Source organism: Panulirus ornatus, chromosome 4, assembly GCF_036320965.1.
Source record: "Panulirus ornatus isolate Po-2019 chromosome 4, ASM3632096v1, whole genome shotgun sequence".
Classification (NCBI taxonomy): domain Eukaryota; kingdom Metazoa; phylum Arthropoda; class Malacostraca; order Decapoda; family Palinuridae; genus Panulirus; species Panulirus ornatus.
This window is the reverse complement of record NC_092227.1, coordinates 86,918,470-86,941,897: the sequence shown is the minus strand read 5'-3', so window position 1 is coordinate 86,941,897 and position 23,428 is coordinate 86,918,470. Positions and strand designations below refer to the sequence as shown.

The following is a 23,428-nucleotide window of genomic DNA, read 5'->3' as shown; positions in this document are numbered from 1 at the left end:
TGATCGGGGCCTGAACATGCAGGAGGGTGAAAGGAGGGCAAGGAATAGAGTGAATTGGAGCGATGTGGTATACCGGGGTTGACGTGCTGTCAGTGGATTGAATCAAGGCATGTGAAGCGTCTGGGGTAAACCATGGAAAGCTGTGTAGGTATGTATATTTGCGTGTGTGGACGTATGTATATACATGTGTATGGGGGTGGGTTGGGCCATTTCTTTCGTCTGTTTCCTTGCGCTACCTCGCAAACGCGGGAGACAGCGACAAAGAAAAAAAAAAAATCTGTTTCCTGCGTTAGTGAGGTAGCTCCAGGAAACAGACGAAGAATGACCCATCCACTCATATACACGTACACATACACAGTTATATACATATATACACATGTACATATTCATACTTGCATGCCAGCATCCATTCCTGGTGCCACCCTGCCCCACAGGAAACAGCATCACTACCCCCTGCTTTAGTGAGGTAGCTCCAGGAAAAGACAAAAAAGGCCAAATTCATTCACAGTTAGTCTCAAGCTGTCATGTGTAATGCAGAAAACCAGTTTCCTATCCACATCCAGGCCCTACAGATCTTTCCATGGTTTACCCCAGATATTTCACATGCCCTGGTTCAGTCCATTGACAGCACATCGTTCCAATTCACTCTATTCCTTACACACCTCTCACCCTCCTGTATGGTTAGGCCCTGATTGCTCAAAACCTTTTCCACTCCATCCTTCCACCTCCAGTTTAGTCTTCTGCTTCTTGTTCCCTCCACCTCTGACATATATCCTCTTTGTCAACCTCTTCTCACTCATTCTCTTATATGTCCAAACCATATCAATGCATCCTTCTCTGCTCTCTTAACTATACTTTTTATTTCCACACATCTCTCACCCTTTCATTACTTGCTCAATCAAACACTTCACTTCACATATTGTTCTCAAACATTTCATTTCCAAGACATCCACTCTCTAATGTACAACCCTATCTATAGCCCATTCCTTGCAACCATATAATGTTGTTGGAACTACTATTCCTTCCAACATACCCATTTTTTCTCTCTGAGATAATGTTCTCTCCTTCCACACATTCTTCATCACTCCTAGAACCTTTGCCTCCTCACCGACCGTGTGACTCACTTCCACTTCCATGCTTCCATTTGCTGCTCAGTCCACTCCCAGATATCTAAAACATTTAACTTCCTCCAATTTTTCTCCATTCAAACTTACATCCCAGTTAACTTGTCCCTCAACCCTACTGAACCTAATAACCTTACTGTTATTCACATTTACTCTCAACTTCCTCCTTTCCCACACTTTTCCAAACTCAGTCACCAACCTCTGCAGTTTCTCACTTGAATAAGCCACCATTGTTGTATCATTGGCGAACAACTGACTCACTTTCCAGGCCCTCTCATCCGCGGCAGACTGAATGCTCACTTCGTGTCCAAAACTCTTGCGTTTATGTCCCTCACCACGTGATCCATAAAGAAATTATACAACTATGGGGACATCACACACCCGTGCCACAGACCGACGTTCACTGGGAACCAGTCACTCTCCTCTCTTCCTACTCATGCACATGCCTTCCATCCTTGGTAAAAACTTTTCACTGCTTCTGTCAACTTACCTCCCACTCCACATAGTCTTAAGACCCTCTCCAAAGCATCTCTATCAACTGTATCATATGCCTTCTCCAGATCCATAAATGCTACATACAAATCCATCTGTTTTTCTAAGTATTTCTCACACACACACATTCTTTGAATCAAACACCTGATCTGCACATCCTCTACCACTGCTCCTCCCCAGTCTGATGCTCTGTACATACCTTCACCCTCTCAGTCAATACCCTCTCATACAATTTCCCAGGAATACTCAACAAACTTATGCATCTGTAGTTTGAACACTCGCCTTTATCCCCTTAACCTTTGTACAGTTTTGCTATGCATGCATTCCAGCAATCCTAATGCACCTCACCATAATCCATACATACATTGAATATTCTTACCAACCAATCAACAGCACATTCACTCCCTTTCTTTGTAAATTCAGCTACATTACCTCCCAAACCTTTGCCAGATTTCATCTTCGGCAAAGCTTTCACTATCTCTTCTCTCTTAACCAAGCCATTCTCCCTGGCCATCTCACTTCACACACCGCCCCTACCAAAACACTCTACATCTGCCACTTTATCATCAAACGCATTTAATAAACCTTTAAAATACTCACTCCTCCTCACTTCATCACTACCTGTTATCACTTCCTACCTTACCTCTTTCACCATTGTTCTCATTTGATCTCCTGTCTTGTGCATGATATTTATCTTTTCCTAAAACATCTTTTTATTGTCCCTAAAGAAGCCATTAATAGGCTGTTTTTCCCCAATGACTTGATGGTTGCAGATTTGTATTTTGAACCTGCAGAAATTGGTGTCTGAATTTGGGAGAGTTTGTGAAAGGAGAAGATTGAGAGTAAATGCAAAGAAAGGTAAGCTTATTTGGTTTAGTATTGTAGAGAGATGGTTAGTTTGGATGCGAGTTTGAATGGAGTAAACTTGTAGGAAGTGAATTGTTTTAGATATCTTGGAGTTGACTTGGCATTGAATGGAACCTTGGAAGTATGTGAGTGAGAAAGATTTTGGAAGTGCAATTACTCCACCAATTTTCCGGCACTCTTGGTTCCAAAGCCTTGCCTGATTAACCATTTTGCCGAACCAACCTGTGGTCATGTAATAGTAATTCAACACACCTCTAGTCCACTGATAATACATTTCCCATGTGTAAAGTATTCATCTGCATTATACACCTGCTCAGGACTGAGGTGCTCCTTAGGTACAAGTTTTGCAAATTCTTCCGCATACTCTGCTCCTTCATGGTTTGCAGACTGCTTTTCTCCGCACATTTTATTCATGGAAATTCTGTGACACTTCTTGAATCTTTGAAACCATCCTTCACTTCACAACTTATCCTGGTCCAGTATCATGCTACCTGACAAGTCCACTCCATCACTCTGACGCTGTTGAAACCATTCCATCATCACTCGATCGTGCTCAGTACTCTTACCATCTCTCAAAGTTTTTCTAATCATCATTTGCTTCGTGGAATCACTGTCTGCATAGAATTTCAATTTTTTTCCCTTTGCTTCTTTAGATAATAAATAGTTGATGAACCAATACTGTAGATGACACACAGCTTGCGCACTAAAACACCATGTTCCATTTTTCAAGTTCTACTCTATCTTGGATTGATATGGACTGGTCTTTACGTTTGACGCCATGACTGTCACTCATATGTCTTAGAAGCCATAGCTAGGGTTAAATTTAAGCAAAATAAGCTAAGAATCTCACAGAATTGCAGTATCACCATCAACAAGTGCAATGTAAAGAATGTAAATAAGCATGCCCTACACAAAGTGCCATCTGTGGCTGCCCAGTAAACTAGTCTGATGGCAGTGGTAATTTCAAGTTCCCTCACATAATTTTTTTCTGGACTAAAGGAGGTGCCGAACCATCAGTTGCTGGAAATTTGGTGGTGTACCTGTATTTAGAAATGTAAGGCAAGAAAGGTTTCTGTCTGGGAGGGCAAAAGTGAGTATGTTTAAAGTTATAGTCATCCTGATGATATTGTATGGATGTAAGGCATGGGCTATAGATTAGAACATACAGATTGTGAATGTATGGGAAATGAAATAATTGAGGACAGCACGTATGTAGTGTGAGAAAGGTTGATCAGGTTAGGAAAGATAGAGGAAGTGAAGTATGATGATAAGAAGGATATGAGAGAGCTGTAGAGGGTGTGCTTAAATGATTTACAGATATGGAGAGAATAAGCAAGGTGAGGTTGACATGGGATGTATGTGTCAGAAATAGAGAGGACAAAGAGAAGGGGAGACTGAATTGGATATGGTGGGATGGAATGAATAAGATTTTAAATGGTTTGAGTTTGAACATCAGTTTGAACATGCCAGAGAATGAAAAGCGTGTACGGAATTGAGTAGTTTGATGTGTATATAATTAGAGTAGTTTGATATATATGAGGTTAGTCTGTCAGTGGAGTGGACCATGATGTAAGATGTAAGAGGCAGCTGGGTGGAAACAGGTTCTGCATAGGGGGCTATGATCATGGTGCATTACACATGACATCTAGAGAATGGATATGAGCAACTGAGGATGGTGGTTGTTAGGAGAGGTTATTAATGGCTCCAGTCATGGACAGAATTCCACATCAAGGTTGGGCCTCATTAGAAGTATTGAGAGGATTGCAAAATGGAAAAAGAAGAAGCAAGGGAAAGTCTTTACAAATTTTGAAGGAAGTGAAAAATGTCACTTGAAATATGCCTTGTCATAGTTATTGGGAAAGACATGAAAAGGCAGAGAGTTTTCGAGCTTCATGATGTAGGGAAAGAAACATTTATCAAAAAGGCCCACCCTTGAGTTGCCAACTGCCACACAGTAGTCATGTGATGCAGCTTCCCGAGTATTGTATGGTCTAGCTAGAGATGGGGAAACACAAGCAGCCTGTCCTCGGGAGCAAAAACCAAAGTTATACCTATAGCAGGGGGAAAGTGAACTAACATTGCAGCATGGGGCAAGCGGGTCAAGTTTATTGCAGGAAATGGCTAACAAGTTCAAAGAAAGCATGCACAAAACACTCTAATCACTATTTTAGGGTTTGAAATGAAACTGTAGTCATCCTTTGAGACTTGTTGTCTTAGATGCTGAGTGGGCAACTCATGTCTGTGAGGAATTATTTTCATACTTTTAAACCTAATTTTTACCTTTCTTATGTAATTTATGAATGAAATAGTTGTACTTTTGTTTAAATTTTCCAGATTTATCTCTGAGATTTTGATATATTTATTGTTTGCAATGTAATTTTTTTTCAGATTCTAGAAAAAGTTGTTGTAGGGATGGCATGTATTGTAAAGTCAGTCAAAAACTCAGCATGTTTTAGAGCATCAGTTCAAAGTGTAATGGATAATGAAATTGAAGTTTATTGTGTTGATTATGGACACACGGATGTTCTTCCTTTTTCACGGGTGAGTATTTGTTACATTATTCATTTATATTTTTCTATTTAATGTACTTAATTGCTGTTTCTCGTGTCAGCGAGGTAGTGCAAGGAAACAGATGATGACTGGCCCAGTCCCCCACATACACATACACACACACACACACACACACACACACACACACACACATATATTATTTATTATTCATTTATTTATTTTATTTTGCTTTGTTGCTGTCTCCCGCGTTTGCGAGGTAGCGCAAGGAAACAGACAAAAGAAATGGCCCAACCCACCCCCATACACATGTATATACATACACGTCCACACACGCAAATATACATACCTATACATCTCAATGTACACATATATATACACACACAGACACATACATATATACCCATGCACACAATTCGCACTATCTGCCTTTATTCATTCCCATCGCCACCTCGCCACACATGGAATACCATCCCCCTCCCCCTCATGTGTGCGAGGTAGCGCTAGGAAAAAAAACAAAGGCCCCATTCGTTCACACTCAGTCTCTAGCTGTCATGCAGTAATGACCGAAACCACAGCTCCCTTTCCACATCCAGGCCCCACACAACTTTCCATGGTTTACCCCAGATGCTTCACATGCCCTGATTCAATCCACTGACAGCACGTCAACCCCGGTATACCACATCGATCCAATTCACTCTTTTCCTTGCCCGCCTTTCACCCTCCTGCATGTTCAGGCCCCGATCACTCAAAATCTTTTTCACTCCATCTTTCCACCTCCAATTTGGTCTCCCACTTCTCCTCGTTCCCTCCACCTCCGACACATATATCCTCTTGGTCAATCTTTCCTCACTCATTCTCTCCATGTGCCCAAACCATTTCAAAACACCCTCTTCTGCTCTCTCAACCATGCTCTCTTACCCTTACATTACTTACTCGATCAAACCACCTTACACCACACATTATCCTCAAACATCTCATTTCCAGCACATCCACCCTCCTGCACACAACTCTATCCATAGCCCACGTCTCGCAACCATACAACATTGTTGGAACCACTATTCCTTCAAACATACCCATTTTTGCTTTCCGAGATAATGTTCTCGACTTCCACACATTCTTCAAGGCTCCCAGGATCTTTGCCCCCTCCCCCACCCTATGATTCACTTCCGCTTCCATGGTTCCATCCACTGCCAGATCCACTCCCAGATATCTAAAACACTTTACTTCCTCCAGTTTTTCTCCATTCAAACTTACCTCCCAATTGACTTGACCCTCAACCCTACTGTACCTAATAACCTTGCTCTTATTCACATTTACTCTTAACTTTCTTCTTTCACACGCTTTCCCAAACTCAGTCACAAGCTTCTGCAGTTTCTCACATGAACCAGCCACCAGTGCTGTATCATCAGCGAACAACAACTGACTCACTTCCCAAGCTCTCTCATCCACAATAGACTTCATACTTGCCCCTCTTTCCAAAACTCTTGCATTCACCTCCCTAACAACCCCATCCATAAACAAATTAAACAACCATGGAGACATCACACACCCCTGCCGCAAACCTACCTTCACTGAGAACCAATCACTTTCCTCTCTTCCTACATGTACACATGCCTTACATCCTCGATAAAAACTTTTCACTGCTTCTAACAACTTGCCTCCCACACAATATATTCTTAATACCTTCCACAGAGCATCTCTATCAACTCTATCATATACCTTCTCCAGATCCATAAATGCTACATACAAATCCATTTGCTTTTCTAAGTATTTCTCACATACATTCTTCAAAGCAAACACCTGATCCACACATCCTCCACCACTTCTGAAACCACACTGCTCTTCCCCAATCTGATGCTCTGTACATGCCTTCACCCTCTCAATCAATACCTTCCCATATAATTTACCAGGAATACTCAACAAACTTATACCTCTATAATTTGAGCACTCACTGTTATCCCCCTTGCCTTTGTACAATGGCACTATGTACGCATTCCGCCAATCCTCAGACACCTCACCATGAGTCATACATATATTAAATAACCTTACCAACCAGTCAACAATACAATCACCCCCTTTTTTAATAAATTCCACTGCAATACCATCCAAATCTGCTGCCTTGCTGGCTTTCATCATCCACAAAACTTTTACTACCTCTTCTCTGTTTATTAAATCATTTTCCCTAACCCTCTCACTTTGCACACCACCTCGACCAAAACACCCTATATCTGCCACTCTGTCATCAAACACATTCAACAAACCTTCAAAATACTCACTCCATCTCCTTCTCACATCACCACTACTTGTTATCACCTCCCCATTTGCGCCCTTGTCTTACGCACTTTATTCACCTCCTTCCAGAACATCTTTTTATTCTCCCTAAAATTTAATGATACTCTCTCACCCCAACTCTCATTTGCCCTTTTTTTCACCTCTTGCACCTTTCTCTTGACCTCCTGTCTCTTTCTTTTATACATCTCCCACTCAACTGCATTTTTTCCCTGCAAAAATCGTCCAAATGCCTCTCTCTTCTCTTTCACTAATACTCTTACTTCTTCATCCCACCACTCACTACCCTTTCTAATCAACCCACCTCCCACTCTTCTCATGCCACAAGCATCTTTTGCGCAATCCATCACTGATTCCCTAAATACATCCCATTCCTCCCCCACTCCCCTTACTTCCATTGTTCTCACCTTTTTCCATTCTGTACTCAGTCTCTCCTGGTACTTCCTCACACAGGTCTCCTTCCCAAGCTCACTTACTCTCACCACCCTCTTCACCCCAACATTCACTCTTCTTTTCTGAAAACCCATACAAATCTTCACCTTAGCCTCCACAAGATAATGATCAGACATCCCTCCAGTTGCACCTCTCAGCACATTAACATCCAAAAGTCTCTCCATGTGCCCAAACCACTTCAAAACAACCTCTTCTGCTCTCTCAACCACGCTCTTTTTATTTCCACACATCTCTCTTACCCTTATGTTACTTACTCGATCAAACCACCTCACACCACACATTGTCCTTAAACATCTCATTTCCAGCACATCCATCCTCCTGCGCACAACTCTATCCATAGCCCACGCCTCGCAACCATACAACATTGCTGGAACCACTATTCCTTCAAACATACCCATTTTTGATTTCCGAGATAATGTTCTCGACTTCCACACATTCTTCAAGGCTCCCAGGATTTTCGCCCCCTCCCCCACCCTATGATCCACTTCCGCTTCCATGGTTCCTTCCGCTGCCAGATCCACTCCCAGATATCTAAAACACTTTACTTCCTCCAGTTATTCTCCATTCAAACTTACCTCCCAATTGACTTGACCCTCAACCCTACTGTACCTAATTACCTTGCTCTTATTCACATTTACTCTTTACTTTCTTCTTTCACACACTTTACCAAACTCAGTCACCAGCTTCTGCAGTTTCTCACATGAATCAGCCACCAGCACTGTATCATCAGCGAACAACAATTGACTCGCTTTCCAAGCTCTCTCATCCACAACAGACTTCATACTTGCCCCTCTTTCCAAAACTCTTGCATTCACCTCCCTAACAACCCCATCCATAAACAAATTAAACAACCATGGAGACATCACACACCCCTGCCGCAAACCTACATTCACTGAGAACTAATCACTTTCCTCTCTTCCTACACATACACATGCCTTACATCCTCGATAAAAACTTTTCACTGCTTCTAACAACTTGCCTCCCACACCATATATTCTTAATACCTTCCACAGAGCATCTCTATCAACTCTATCATATGCCTTCTCCAGATCCATAAATGCTACATACAAATCCATTTGCTTTTCTAAGTATTTCTCACATACATTCTTCAAAGCAGACACCTGATCCACACATCCTCTACCACTTCTGAAACCACACTGCCCTTCCCCAATCTGATGCTCTGTACATGCCTTCACCCTCTCAATCAATACCCTCCCATATAATTTACCAGGAATACTCAATAAACTTTACCTCTGTAATTTGAGCACTCACTCTTATCCCCTTTGCCTTTGTACAATGGCACTATGCACGCATTCTGCCAATCCTCACTTTGCACACCACCTCGACCAAAACACCCTATATCTGCCACTCTATCATCAAACACATTCAACAAACCTACAAAATAGTCACTCCATCTCCTTCTCACATCACCACTACTTATCACCTCCCCATTTGCGCCCTTCACTGAAGTTCCCATTTGCTCCCTTGTCTTACGCACTTTATTTACCTCCTTCCAGAACATCTTTTTATTCTCCCTAAAATTTAATGATACTCTCTCACCCCAACTCTCATTTGCCCTCTTTTTCACCTCTTGCACCTTTCTCTTGACCTCCTGTCTCTTTCTTTTATACATCTCCCACTCAATTGCATTTTTTCCCTGCAAAAATCGTCCAAATGCCTCTCTCTTCTCTTTCACTAATAATCTTACTTCTTCATCCCACCAATCACCACCCTTTCTAATCAACCCACCTCCCACTCTTCTCATGCCACAAGCATCTTTTGCGCAATCCATCACTGATTCCCTAAATACATCTCATTCCTCCCCCACTCCCCTTACTTCCATTATTCTCACCTTTTTCCATTCTGTACTCAGTCTCTCCTGGTACTTCCTCACACAAGTCTCCTTCCCAAGCTCCTTCCCTCTTCTTTTCTGAAAACCCATACACACATATACATATATATGCATATGAAAAATGTAAGAAATAATTTAGAAAACTGAAACTTCTAGCTTGAAAAGAAATGAAAAAAATGAATGTCACATAATGGTTCAACCTCTGGCTATGGAAAGGGGAAATGTATAAAAGATGTATAAAAGAAAGAGACTGGAGGTCAAGAGAAAGGTGCAAGAGGTGAAAAAGAGGGCAAATGAGAGTTGGGGTGAGAGAGTATCATTAAATTTTAGGGAGAATAAAAAGATGTTCTGGAAGGAGGTAAATAGTGTGCGTAAGACAAGGGAGCAAATGGGAACTTCAGTGAAGGGCGCAAATGGGGAGGTGATAACAAGTAGTGGTGATGTGAGAAGGAGATGGAGTGAGTATTTTGAAGGTTTGTTGAATGTGTTTGATGATAGAGTGGCAGATATAGGGTGTTTTGGTCAAGGTGGTGTGCAAAGTGCGAGGGTTAGAGAAAATAATTTGGTAAACAGAGAAGAGGTAGTAAAAGCTGTGCGAAAGATGAAAGCCGGCAAGGCAGCAGGTTTGGATGGTATTGCAGTGGAATTTATTAAAAAAGGGGGTGACTGTATTATTGACTGGTTGGTAAGGTTATTTAATGTATGTATGACTCATGGTGAGGTGCCTGAGGATTGTCGGAAAGCGTGCATAGTACCATTGTACAAAGGCAAAGGGGATAAGAGTGAGTGCTCAAATTTCAGAGGTATAACTTTGTTGAGTATTCCTGGTAAATTATATGGGAGGGTATTGATTGAGAGGGTGAAGGCATGTACAGAGCATCAGATTGGGGAAGAGCAGTGTGGTTTCAGAAGTGGTAGAGGATGTGTGGATCAGGTGTTTGCTTTGAAGAATGTATGTGAGAAATACTTAGAAAAGCAAATGGATTTGTATGTAGCATTTATGGATCTGGAGAAGGCATATGATAGAGTTGATAGAGATGCTCTGTGGAAGGTATTAAGAATATATGGTGTGGGTGGCAAGTTGTTAGAAGCAGTGAAAAGTTTTTATCGAGGATGTAAGGCATGTGTACGTGTAGGAAGAGAGGAAAGTGATTGGTTCTCAGTGAAGGTAGGTTTGCAGCAGGGGTGTGTGATGTCTCCATGGTTCTTTAATTTGTTTATGGATGGGGTTGTTAGGGAGGTGAATGCAAGAGTTTTGGAAAGAGGGGCAAAAATGAAGTCTGTTGTGGATGAGAGAGCTTGGGAAGTGGGTCAGTTGTTGTTTGCTGATGATACAGCGCTGGTGGCTGATTCATGTGAGAAACTGCAGAAGCTGGTGACTGAGTTTGGTAAAGTGTGTGAAAGAAGAAAGTTAAGAGTAAATGTGAATAAGAGCAAGGTTATTAGGTACAGTAGGGTTGAAGGTCAAGTCAATTGGGGAGGTAAGTTTGAATGGAGAAAAACTGTAGGAAGTAAAGTGTTTTAGATATCTGGAAGTGGATCTGGCAGCGGATGGAACCATGGAAGCAGAAGTGAATCATAGGGTGGCGGAGGGGGCGAAAATCCTGGGAGCCTTGAAGAATGTGTGGAAGTCGAGAACATTATATTGGAAAGCCAAAATGGGTATGTTTGAAGGAATAGTGGTTCCAACAATGTTGTATGGTTGCGAGGCATGGGCTATGGATAGAGTTGTGCGCAGGAGGGTGGATGTGCTGGAAATGAGATGTTTGAGGAAAATGTGTGGTGTGAGGTGGTTTGATCGAGTAAGTAATGTAAGGGTAAGAGAGATGTGTGGAAATAAAAAGAGTGTGGTTGAGAGAGCAGAAGAGGGTGTTTTGAAATGGTTTGGGCACATGGAGAGAATGAGTGAGGAAAGATTGACCAAGAGGATATATGTGTCGGAGGTGGAGGGAACGAGGAGAAGTGGGAGACCAAATTGGAGGTGGAAAGATGGAGTGAAAAAGATTTTGAGTGATCGGGGCCGGAACATGCAGGAGGGTGAAAGGCGGGCAAGGAATAGTGTGAATTGGATCGATGTGGTATACCGGGGTTGACGTGCTGTCAGTGGATTGAATCAGGGCATGTGAAGTGTCTGGGGTAAACCATGGAAAGCTGTGTGGGGCCTGGATGTGGAAAGGGAGCTGGGGTTTCGGGCATTATTGCATGGCAGCTAGAGATTGAGTTTGAACGAATGAGGCCTTTGTTGTCTTTTCCTAGCACTTTTTTTTTTTTTTTTTTTTTTTTTTTTTCCAAAAGAAGTAACAGAGAAGAGGTCCAGGTGAGGATATTCCCTCAAAGGCCCAGTCCTCTGTTCTTAACGCTACCTCACAGTGTGAATTGTGTGCATGGGTATATATGAATGTGTGTGTGTGTGTGTGTGTATATATGTGTACATTGAGATGTATGGGTATGTATATTTGCATGTGTGGATGTGTGTGTATATACATGTGTTTGGGGGTGGGTTGGGCCATTCTTTTCGTCTGTTTCCTTGCGCTATCTCGCAAACGCGGGAAACAGCGACAAAGCAAAATAAATAGATAAAATAAATATATATATAGATGCTCTGTGGAAGGTATTAAGTTTGTTGAGTATTCCTGGGAAATTGTATGGGAGGGTATTGATTGAGAGGGTGAAGGCATGAACAGAGCATCAGATTGGGGAAGAGCAGTGTGGTTTCAGAAGTCTTAGAGGTTATGTGGATCAGGTGTTTGCTTTGAAAAATATTTGTGAGAAATACTTAGAAAAAAAAACAGATTGATTTGTATGTAGCATGTATGGATCTGTTGTATGTAGCATTTATGGATCTGGAGAAGCATATGATAGGGTTGATAGAGATGCTTTGTGGAAGATTTTGAGAGTATATGGCGTAGGAGGTAAGATACTAGAAGCGGTGAAAATTTTTACAAGGGATGTAAGGCTTGTGTACGAGTAGGAAGCGAGGAAAGTGATTGGTTCCCATTGAATTTCAGTTTGCGGCAGAGGTGTGTGATGTCACAGTGGTTGTTTGATTTATTTATGGATTGGTGGTTTGGGAGGTGAATGCAAAAGTTTTGGAAGGAGGGGCAAGTATGCAGTCTGTTGTGGATGAGAGGGCTTGAGAAGTGAGTCGGTTGTTGTTCGCTGATGATACAGCACTGGTGGCTGAATCTGATGAATAACTGCAGGAGATGGTGACTAAGTTTGGTAAAGTGTCTGAAAGAAGAGGAAAGTTTCCCAAACTTGGCCACCAACCTCTCAGTTTCTCAACCAAATCAGCCACTAGAGCTGTATCATCAGCGAACAACATCTGACTCACTTCCCAGTCCCTCTTATCCACAACAGACTGCATACTCGTCCCTCTTTTCTTTGTATACCCTTGTAGTTCATTTATCTCTATACATGCAGCCCACCAATCCTCAGAAACCTCACTATTATCCAGACATACAATGAAAATCTTAATTTGTGTAATGTGCTGAAGTATGATACAGTTTATGTATTACCATGTGATTGATTAATAAATCATGAAGATGAAGAAAATGTAATGTACTTGAACATATATGCATCACTGGGAAGATGAAGCCTACCTTTAATATGGACTTATATGAAATATGACAAAGGAATACAAATACAGAGCACATAATGTCATTTAAACATTAGCAGCCTATTAGTTCCTTGGAAGGCAATTCATAATTCTGGAAGAAGTCAGAAACTCAAAGATGAATGTGGTAAGAAAAACATCAAAAAAAGTGCTATTAATGTTAGTCATGGATTTGAAGCAAAGTAATCATGGAGTCTGTCTGTGAACATATCAGTTGTGCTATTTTTAAATACTGTAATAGGTAAATTATGTTTAAGAAGGGAATATGTTGTCTCATTTAAGGTAAAATGTTTTCCTACAATTTTGTATCCGATATTGCTTGTGAAATCAGTTTGTTAGTTTGAGAATATTGAAACCTTTGATAATTTTGAATAACCCTGTTAGATAACCTCTTTATCTTTTTTTTTTCAAGTGCTTTTAAGTTGTTTAGATGACTCCCATAAGATTTATTACTCATCCTGGGAAATCATCATGGTAGCTCACTTCTTTACTATGTTCTCCTGTATTTTTCTAGTAGAATGACAAACTGAACACAGTATACATGTTGGGGATGCACCATAGAATTGCAGAGAGTGAGAATGAATTCCCAAGACTTCAGTTTGAAAGCCCTAAAAGTGGATCCAGAGTTTGTGCATTCTTTTAAGTGCTTCTGCACACAGTCTCCTTGGCTTTAGATCACGTTATTATTAAACCCAAGTTCTGGACTTCATTTTCCTTTTTTATCCATCGATATCAGTGATGTATGTTCCCAACTAGAACTCACTCAAGGGCGAGGCCATGGCAATAGAGTCTCGATAACTAGTGAAATTCAGTGCCACTTCTTACCCTTTAGTGCCTCACCCTTAAGAGGTCTCTGGCAGAGGGCAACTCTTGTGCAGTGTTGTAGAGGCTCCTACCCATTGTTCCTACTGACTACTTGTACCTAATGCTCCAGCGTAATGTTCCTACTCACTACTTCTGCCTAATGCTTCAGACTAATGTTCCTACTTACTACCTCTATCTATTGCTACTGCCATTTTGTCAAAAGGCAGGGCTAATGCATAGTGTTCACAGTAGGAAAGTCTGTGGAGTTAGGAAGAATGAGCTGTGTGAGTTGAGTGTTGTCATATACCATGTGTGACAGGGAGAGATTGTATATTTGTGGACAAATGCCAGTAGTCCATGTGTGGATGAGGCAGAAAGAAAAGACAGGTAACTGGGCCAGAGGAGTGCAACTTGGCAACCACTGAAGTGCTGGCTCACTGGGCAACTGGCATGTACCCTTCCACTACTTTGGTGGGTAGTCCTGGTGATATACCTCGTGTCAAAATTGCAATATGACGTAATCAAAGACTTTGGTACTTGATGATATAAGAAATATCATAATCCTTCCTGTGCCCAGCAGCAAATGAAAAATCGATATGTGAATAATCATGACCTCCCCCCCAATACATAAACAAATTATACAACCAAGGTGACATCATACACCACTGTCACAGACCAGCATTCACTTGGTACCATTCACTCTTCCCCCTTCCTATTTGTACACTTGCCTTACACCCTTCATAAAAACTTCTCTGCTTCCAGCAGCTTACTTCTTGCATTGTATATTCATAAAACCCTCCACAAAGCATTTCTATCACACTTGTCATATGCCTTCTCCAGGTCCATAAATGCCACATACAAACCCAACTGTTTTTTTAAGTATTTCTCACATTTCTTGAAGCAATCACCTGATTGCTTCAATCAGGTGATTGCTTTTGTATTTCTCACATTACTACTCCTCCCCAGTCTGATAATCCGTGCATGCCTTCATCATCTCAGTCAGTACCCACCCATACAACTCACCTGGTGTACTCAACAAATTTATACCTTTGTAGTTTGAACTCTCACCTTTATTCCCCTTGCCTTTATACAGTGGCACTATACATGCATGCATTTTGCCAATCCTCAGGCACCTTACCATGATCCATACATACTTGAATATCATTACCAAACCAATCAACAACACAGTCATGCCCTTTCTTAGTAAATTCATCAGCAATACCATCCACTCTAGCTACCTTACTGCATTTCATCTCCTGCAAGGCTTACACCACTTCTTCTCCCTTCACCAAACCACTCTCCATGACTCTCTCACTTCACGTACCACATCGGCTAAATCATCCTACGTCTGCCACTTTATCATCAAACACATTTAACAACCCTTCAAAATTCTCACTTCATCTCTACTTGTTATCACTTCCTCTATTGCCCCTTTCACTGATGTTCCTATTTTTTCTCTTGTCTTTTGCCCATTATTTACCTCCTTCCAGAACATCATCTTGTTCTCCCTCAAGTTTAATGATACTGTCTCAACTCAACGTTTCCTCTTTTTTGGAAACCTCTGCAAATCTTCACCCTCACCTGCATAAGATAGTAATCAGACATCCCACCAGCTGCCCCCCTCAACTCTCTCCTACTCACATATGCATACTTGTGTGTATCCCTCTTTTTAAATCCAGCATTCCCATTCACCAGTGTTTTTTGGCAAGCAAGTCCACAAGCTCTTCCCCATTTCCTTTCATAGTACTGAATACCCCATGTGCCCCAATTATACTCTCAACTGCAACATTACTCACTCGCATTTAGATCATTCATCAGTAGTACCCAGTCTTGTACATCATAACTGCTGACACACTCACTGAGCTGCTGCCACAACTCCCTCATGATCTTTCATGTCATCACCAGGTGCATAAGCACCAATAGTCACTCATCTTTCACCATCCACTTTCAGTTATACCCACATCAATCTAGAATTTACTTTCTTACTTTATCACACACTCCCACAACTCCTGCTTTAGGAATAGTGCTGCTACTTCCTTATTTCTTGTCCTCTCACCAACCCCTAACTCTACTCTCTAGACATTTTCAAGTCATTTTTCCCCTTTACCCTTGAGCTTTGTTTCTCTGAGAGCCAGAGAATCGAAGTTACTTTCCTCAAAAATACTACCTATCTCACCTCTTCTCATCTTAGTTACATCCAAACACATTCAGACTCCCCAGTTGGAGCTTTCAAGGAGGATGAGCACTCCCTACCTTGCTCCTTTTTCTGTTTCCTCCTTTCAAAATTGAAATACAAGAAGGGGAGGGTTTCCAGTTCACTGCTCCCATCCCTTTAGTTGCCTTTTTCAACATGCAAGAAAAAAAGTATTGTTATCACCACCACATGCATCAACAGTGTTAGCAGCGTCATTTACCTTGGCACCTGGATCGCTAAAACATATATGAGGTGAAGGGTTTCTTTTGCAGATCTTCTCCAGCTGACTGTGGATAATAAAGTCGTAGACCATCCTTACTTTATGTTCATTGTCTTTGACATCATCCAGAGACTGGAACTGGTTGCTTGTTGTTACTGGCACCAAAGGCATGAGTTAAAGAGGTTGGTTTTCTTGATAGAAGAATTATTTTGGGGTGTCCCAACAAACTCGGCCATGCTTCTGTGTTTAGTCACTCCCTGAAGCACCTGGCTTTGACAGTTCCCTGAAGGGCATCTACACTTTGAGTTAGAGCAGTTACCTCATCTGCAGCTGCGGGGAGCTTTACCTCCAGGATCGCTCTGTCTAAGCAAAACCTTCACATTAAATGCATTATGAGAGTATTAGTCTTATTGAATGGTAGTTTCATTATAAAGCTGTGTGTAAGAAATCCTGGATCCATCCTTGAACAAATGGATGCTATAGCTCATGGAACCATGGGAATAGAAGGGAGTCACAAGTTGGAAGAGGAGCTAAGATTCTGCATTCTTTTAGGAGTAAATGGAAGGAAAGGTCAGTGTCAGTTTTTACAAAGATTGGCATATTTGACAGCAAAGCAGTCTCAACAGTGTTGCTTGGATATGAATCTAGGCCTTCGTTGCAGAAAAAGGAAAATGGTCAGTGTATACGATATGAAATGACGAATTAGTATTTGTGATGCAAGGAAGGTTGATTGTATATGAAATGACAGCATAAGAATAGGTAGGGAATGAATAAAAGTGTGATCAAGAGAGCTGACCAGGATGTGTTTGAACAGCTCATACATATGAAAAGGATGAGTGAGAAATAACTCAAGAGTATTGATACATCAGAAATGAAGGAAGTAAAGAGGAGGGGAGACTAAGAAGATGGAGGAATCATAGGGTGAAGAAGGATTTGAGCTATAGAGGCCTGAATATTCTGGATGATAAGAGTGGGGCATTGATAACATGAATTGTATTGAGGAAGGGGTGATGTCCTATTATTGAGGATGTCCTGCCCGTGATCTTAACCAGGGCACCTGAAACAATGAAGGTAAACCAAAGAATAACCTTTAGTTGGTAGGAACTTATTTATGAAGCCTATTAGGGGCTCCTTACCTTTAGATTTTATGTGATGATGCATATGTATGGTTATTTATTTTCTTTCCATATGGCAGGTGTTTGTGATTCCAGAAGAACTTCTGAGTATACCCCCATTAAGTTGCAAATGTGTTCTATATCTCTTAGACACCTTTGATGTTCACACCATGAATTGGACTTTGCTTCTAAGGAATAATTGCAAGAAGGTAAGTATTGGTTTCGATTTGATCAGGGCAGTGCTTGACAACATTTAGCATAGCAGAATTATTCCATTGAACTCATCCTTAACTCTTGTTAAAAATTTTACTGTTGCTTGTGTAAAAGAGCCAGTACAGGATCCATAATATGCTATCAAGCTGCTGTAATTATCTTAAGCCATCCATAAAACATTTACTTATGAAAACAAGGTGTTAAACAGCAATGCAAGGTGACAATTCCAGTTCAAAGAGAAATACAATAAGGAGAGCAGCATTATTCTGAAATAACAGTGGCATTGATATCACACTTTCATCATATGGTTAGGGAATCTTAGTAAACATGCCAAGTGTACTTAGCAAGGCCCTGTATTCTAATCACCAGACAGCCTTTCTAATTATTTAGTACCAAATCATCATGGATGGTTAAAGAAAAAAAGATTCTAGGGATAATGCTGGGATATTCACTGTGAAATCAGTATTGTGTACTTTGCAAAGGAGACCAACATATTGACTGCTGATGTTCCATACATGGTACAGACTGCCCCTGGTACATGATTACAAGTGTGCTATGTATGTATGTTCTAGGCTTTCAAAAATTCTGTGCATTGATAAGTTTGGGAGTAGTGAGTTACAAGACAGTGATTGCTATCTCGGACAATGGTTCCAGATCCTTTGTCATATTTTCTCGACAAGGCTAAACAGTATCCAAAAAATTGTTGAGGTGGATCGCACAGCAGCAGCACACTCAGGGCAGCCAAGGGAGATTCCAAGTATTGTGTTGATTTATTAAATGCCATAGACCCTGATGAATTAGATTACTGCAGTGTTTGGAATTTGCCTAAAGATGTTTGATCCCACACTGCTCAAGGGAAAAAGAGTTTTCAAGGAAAATGATATATTGGAAAGAGCATAATTGTAACATTCTTCTATATATAAACCATGTTTGTAGGTGTACCACACACAAAGACCATTGAAATGTAAGAAAGACATTGAATATATATGCATGTGTATACGTAGTGGAACATATTGGAAAGTGGAATATGATAACTTCATTGCATTGCGATTGTGTAGAATGTTTATACTTGTATAGCGCAAGGAGAAAGACTCGCAATGTGAACATACTCACGGAAGACTTGACAGAAACTTAAGTAAAAAAAAAAAATGTAAATTTTTTGCTGAATTTTACTTAGTAGAAGAGAACAAGTTTCTGAAATGGTAAGATGAAAAAGTAATAAACTGTTTTACTGACCAGTGTTGAACATACTCTGCGTTTATGAATTGTGATGGTCATCTGCCATGTTGCTAGATGTACCATGCACAGATTACTGGAATATGCAGGCTGATAGTGTAGATATGGAAAATTATTTACATGTTTGTGAATAGAACATGTATTATTAGATTTTTTTTTAAGGCTCCAATCACAAACAGAAGTCCACATCATGGCTGGTCCTTAATTGAAATATAGAGAGAATTATGAAAGGGAAAAATCAACGGCACGGGAGAGTATTTATGGATTTTGGGGAAAGTGAAAGACCTGTCTTTTGAAGTGTGCCAGATCATACTTATTGGGAAAGTTATGAGAAAGTAGAGGTCCAAAGCTTTGAGGTTTAGGGAAAGAAACAGTTATCAACATGGCCCACCCTTGAGTTGCCGACACTTCATAGTAATCATATGATGCAGCAGCTTGTTGAGTACTGTGTGGTCTAGCTAGTGGTGGGGGCACACAAGCAGCCAGCTCTCAAAGAAATACCTATAGCAGAGGGAAAGTGAACTAATATTGTGGTATTGTGTCCCTTCCTAGTGCTACCTCTCTGAGGAGGGGGGATGCTATTTCATGTGTGGCAGGGTGGCGACGGGAATGAATAAAGGCAGCAAGTATGAATTATGTGCATACATGTATATGTCTGTGTATGTATATATATTTTTTTTTTTTTTTTTATACTTTGTCGCCGTCTCCCGCGTTTGCGAGGTAGCGCAAGGAGACAGACGAAAGAAATGGCCCAACCCACCCCCATACACATGTATATACATACGTCCACACACGCAAATATATATACCTACACAGCTTTCCATGGTTTACCCCAGACGCTTCACATGTCTTGATTCAATCCACTGACAGCACGTCAGCCCCGGTATACCACATCGCTCCAATCCACTCTGTTCCTTGCCCTCCTTTCACCCTCCTGCATGTTCAGGCCCCGATCACACAAAATCTTTTTCACTCCATCTTTCCACCTCCAATTTGGTCTCCCTCTTCTCCTTGTTCCCTCCACCTCCAACACATATATCCTCTTGGTCAATCTTTCCTCACTCATTCTCTCCATGTGCCCAAACCACTTCAAAACACCCTCTTCTGCTCTCTCAACCACGCTCTTTTTATTTCCACACATCTCTCTTACCCTTACGTTACTCACTCGATCAAACCACCTCACACCATATATTGTCCTCAAAAATCTCATTTCCAGCACATCCACCCTCCTGCGCACAACTCTATCTATAGCCCATGTCTCACAACCATATAACATTGTAGGAACCACCATTCCTTCAAACAGACCCAGTTTTGCTTTCCGAGATAATGTTCTCGACTTCCACACATTCTTTAACGCTCCCAGAACTCTCGCCCCCTCCCCCACCCTATGATTCACTTCCATGGTTCCATCTGCTGCCAAATCCACTCCCAGATATCTAAAACACTTCACTTCCTCCAGTTTTTCTCCATTCAAACTTACCTCCCACTTGACTTGTCCCCCAACCCTACTGTACCTAATAACCTTGCTCTTATTCACATTTACTCTCAGCTTTCTCCTTTCACACACTTTACCAAACTCAGTCACCAGCTTCTGCAATTTCTCACATGAATCAGCCACCAGCACTGTATCATCAGCGAACAGCAACTGACTCACTTCTCAAGCTCTCTCATCCACAACAGACTGCATACTTGCCCCTCTTTCCAAAACTCTTGCATTCACCTCCCTAACAACCCCATCCATAAACAAATTAAAGAACCATGGAGACATCACACACCCCTGCCGCAAACCTACATTCACTGGGGATAGAGGAGAAAGAATACTCCCCACACATTCCTCATATGTCGTAGAAGGCGACTAAAGGGGACGGGATCGGGGGGCTGGAAACCCTCCCCTCCTTGTATTTTAACTTTCTAAAAGGGGAAACAGAAGGAGGAGTCATGCGGGGAGTGCTCATCCTCCTTGAAGGCTCAGATTGGGGTGTCTAAATGTGTGTAGATGTAACCAAGATGAGAAAAAAGGAGAGATAGGTAGTATGTTTGAGGAAAGGAACCTGGATTTTTTGGCTCTGAGGGAAACGAAGCTCAAGGGTAAAGGGGAAGAGTGGTTTGGGAATGTCTTGGGAGTAAAGTCAGGGGTTAGTGAGAGGACAAGAGCAAGGGAAGGAGTAGCACTACTCCTGAAACAGGAGTTGTGGGAGTATGTGATAGTGTAAGAAAGTAAACTCTAGATTGATATGGGTAAAACTGAAAGTGGATGGAGAGAGATGGGTGATAATTGGTGCATATGCACCTGGGCATGAGAAGAAAGATCATAAGAGGCAAGTGTTTTGGGAGCAGCTGAGTGTGTTAGTAGTTTTGATGCACGAGACCGGGTTATAGTGATGGGTGATTTGTATGCAAAGATGAGTAATGTGGCAGTTGAGAGAATAATTGGTATACATGGGGTGTTCAGTGTTGTAAATGGAAATGGTGAAGAGCTTGTAGAATTATGTGCTGAAAAAGGACTGGGAATTGGGAATACATGGTGGTTTAAGAGAGATATACATAAGTATACGTATGTAAGTAGGAGAGATGGCCAGAGAGCGTTATTGGATTATGTGTTAAATGATAGGTGCGTGAAAGAGAGACTTTTGGATGTTAATGTGCTGAGAGGTGCAACTGGAGGGATGTCTGATCATTATCTTGTGGAGGCTAAGGTGGAGATTTGTAGAGGTTTTCAGAAAAGAAGAGAGAATGTTGGGTGAAGAAAGTGTTGAGAATAAGTGAGCTTGGGAAGGAGACTTGTGTGAGGAAGTACCAGGAGAGACTGAGTACAGAATGGAAAAAGGTGAGAACAAAGGACATGAGGGGAGTGGGGGAGGAATTGGATGTATTTATGGAAGCAGTGATGGCTTGCGCAAAAGGTGCTTGTGGCATGAGAAGCGTGGGAGGTGGGCAGATTAGAAAGGGTAGTGAATGGTGGGATGGAGAAGTAAAATTATTAGTGAAAGAGAAGAGAGAGGCATTTGGATGATTTTTGCAGGGAAATAATGCAATTGAGTGGGAGATGTATAAAAGATAGAGACAGGAGGTCAAGAGAAAGGTGCAAGAGGTGAAAAAGAGGGCAAATGAGAGTTTGGGTGAGAGAGTATCATTAAATTTTAGGGAGAATAAAAAGATGTTTTGGAAGGAGGTAAGTAAAGTGTGTAAGACATGGGAACTTCAGTGAAGGGGACTAATGGGGAGGTGATAACAAGTAGTGGTGATGCAAGAAGGAGATGGAGTGAGTATTTTGAAGGTTTGTTGAATGAGTTTGATGATAGAGTGGCAGATATAGGGTGTTTTGGTTGAGGTGGTGTGCAAAGTGAGAGGGTTAGGGAAAATGATTTGGTAAACAGAGAAGAGGTAGTAAAAGCTTTACGGAAGATGAAAGCCGGCAAGGATGCGGATTTGGCTGGTATTGCAGTGGAATTTATTAAAAAAGGTGGTGACTGTATTATTGACTGGTTGGTAAGGTTATTTAATATATGTATGACTCGTGGGAGGTAAATGCAAGAGTTTTGGAAAGAGGGGCAAGTATGAAGTCTGTTGGGGATGAGAGAGCTTGGGAAGTGAGTCAGTTGTTGTTCGCTGATGATACAGCGCTGGTGGCTGATTCATGTGAAAAACTGCAGAAGCTGGTGACTGAGTTTGGTAAAGTGTGTGGAAGAAGAAAGTTAAGAGTAAATGTGAATAAGAGCAAGGTTATTAGGTACAGTAGGGTTGAGGGTCAAGTCAATTGGGAGGTGAGTTTGAATGGAGAAAAACTGGAGGAAGTGAAGTGTTTTAGATATCTGGGAGTGGATCTGGCAGCGGATGGAACCATGGAAGCGGAAGTGGATCATAGGGTGGGGGAGGGGGCGAAAATTCTGGGGGCCTTGAAGAATGTGTGGAAGTCGAGAACATTATCTCGGAAAGCAAAAATGGGTATGTTTGAAGGAATAGTGGTTCCAGCAATGTTGTATGGTTGCGAGGCGTGGGCTATGGATAGAGTTGTGCGCAGGAGGATGGATGTGCTGGAAATGAGATGTTTGAGGACAATGTGTGGTGTGAGGTGGTTTGATCGAGTGAGTAACGTAAGGGTAAGAGAGATGTGTGGAAATAAAAAGAGTGTGGTTGAGAGAGCAGAAGAGGGTGTTTTGAAGTGGTTTGGGCACATGGAGAGAATGAGTGAGGAAAGATTGACCAAGAGGATATATGTGTCGGAGGTGGAGGGAACGAGGAGAAGAGGGAGACCAAATTGGAAGTGGAAAGATGGAGTGAAAAAGATTTTGTGTGATCGGGGCCTGAACGTGCAGGAGGGTGAAAGGAGGGCAAGGAATAGAGTGAATTGGAGCGATGTGGTATACCGGGGTTGACGTGCTGTCAGTGGATTGAATCAAGGCATGTGAAGCGTCTGGGGTAAACCATGGAAAGCTGTGTAG

At 41.6% G+C, this 23,428-nt stretch overlaps 1 protein-coding gene across 3 annotated transcripts in view; it reads left to right on the top strand.

Annotated features, from left to right (window-relative positions):
* LOC139746135 (uncharacterized) overlaps nt 1–23,428 on the top strand; it is a 216,196-nt gene that overhangs the window by 146,767 nt on the left and 46,001 nt on the right. For 2 of the 3 annotated variants that reach the window (XM_071657011.1, XM_071656995.1), the window contains 2 exons: nt 4,872–5,024; nt 17,618–17,746. In XM_071657011.1, the coding sequence (XP_071513112.1) occupies nt 4,872–5,024; nt 17,618–17,746 (282 nt within the window). The remainder of the gene's footprint in view (nt 1–4,871; nt 5,025–17,617; nt 17,747–23,428) is intronic. The other variant, XM_071657004.1, reaches the window with a different exon arrangement.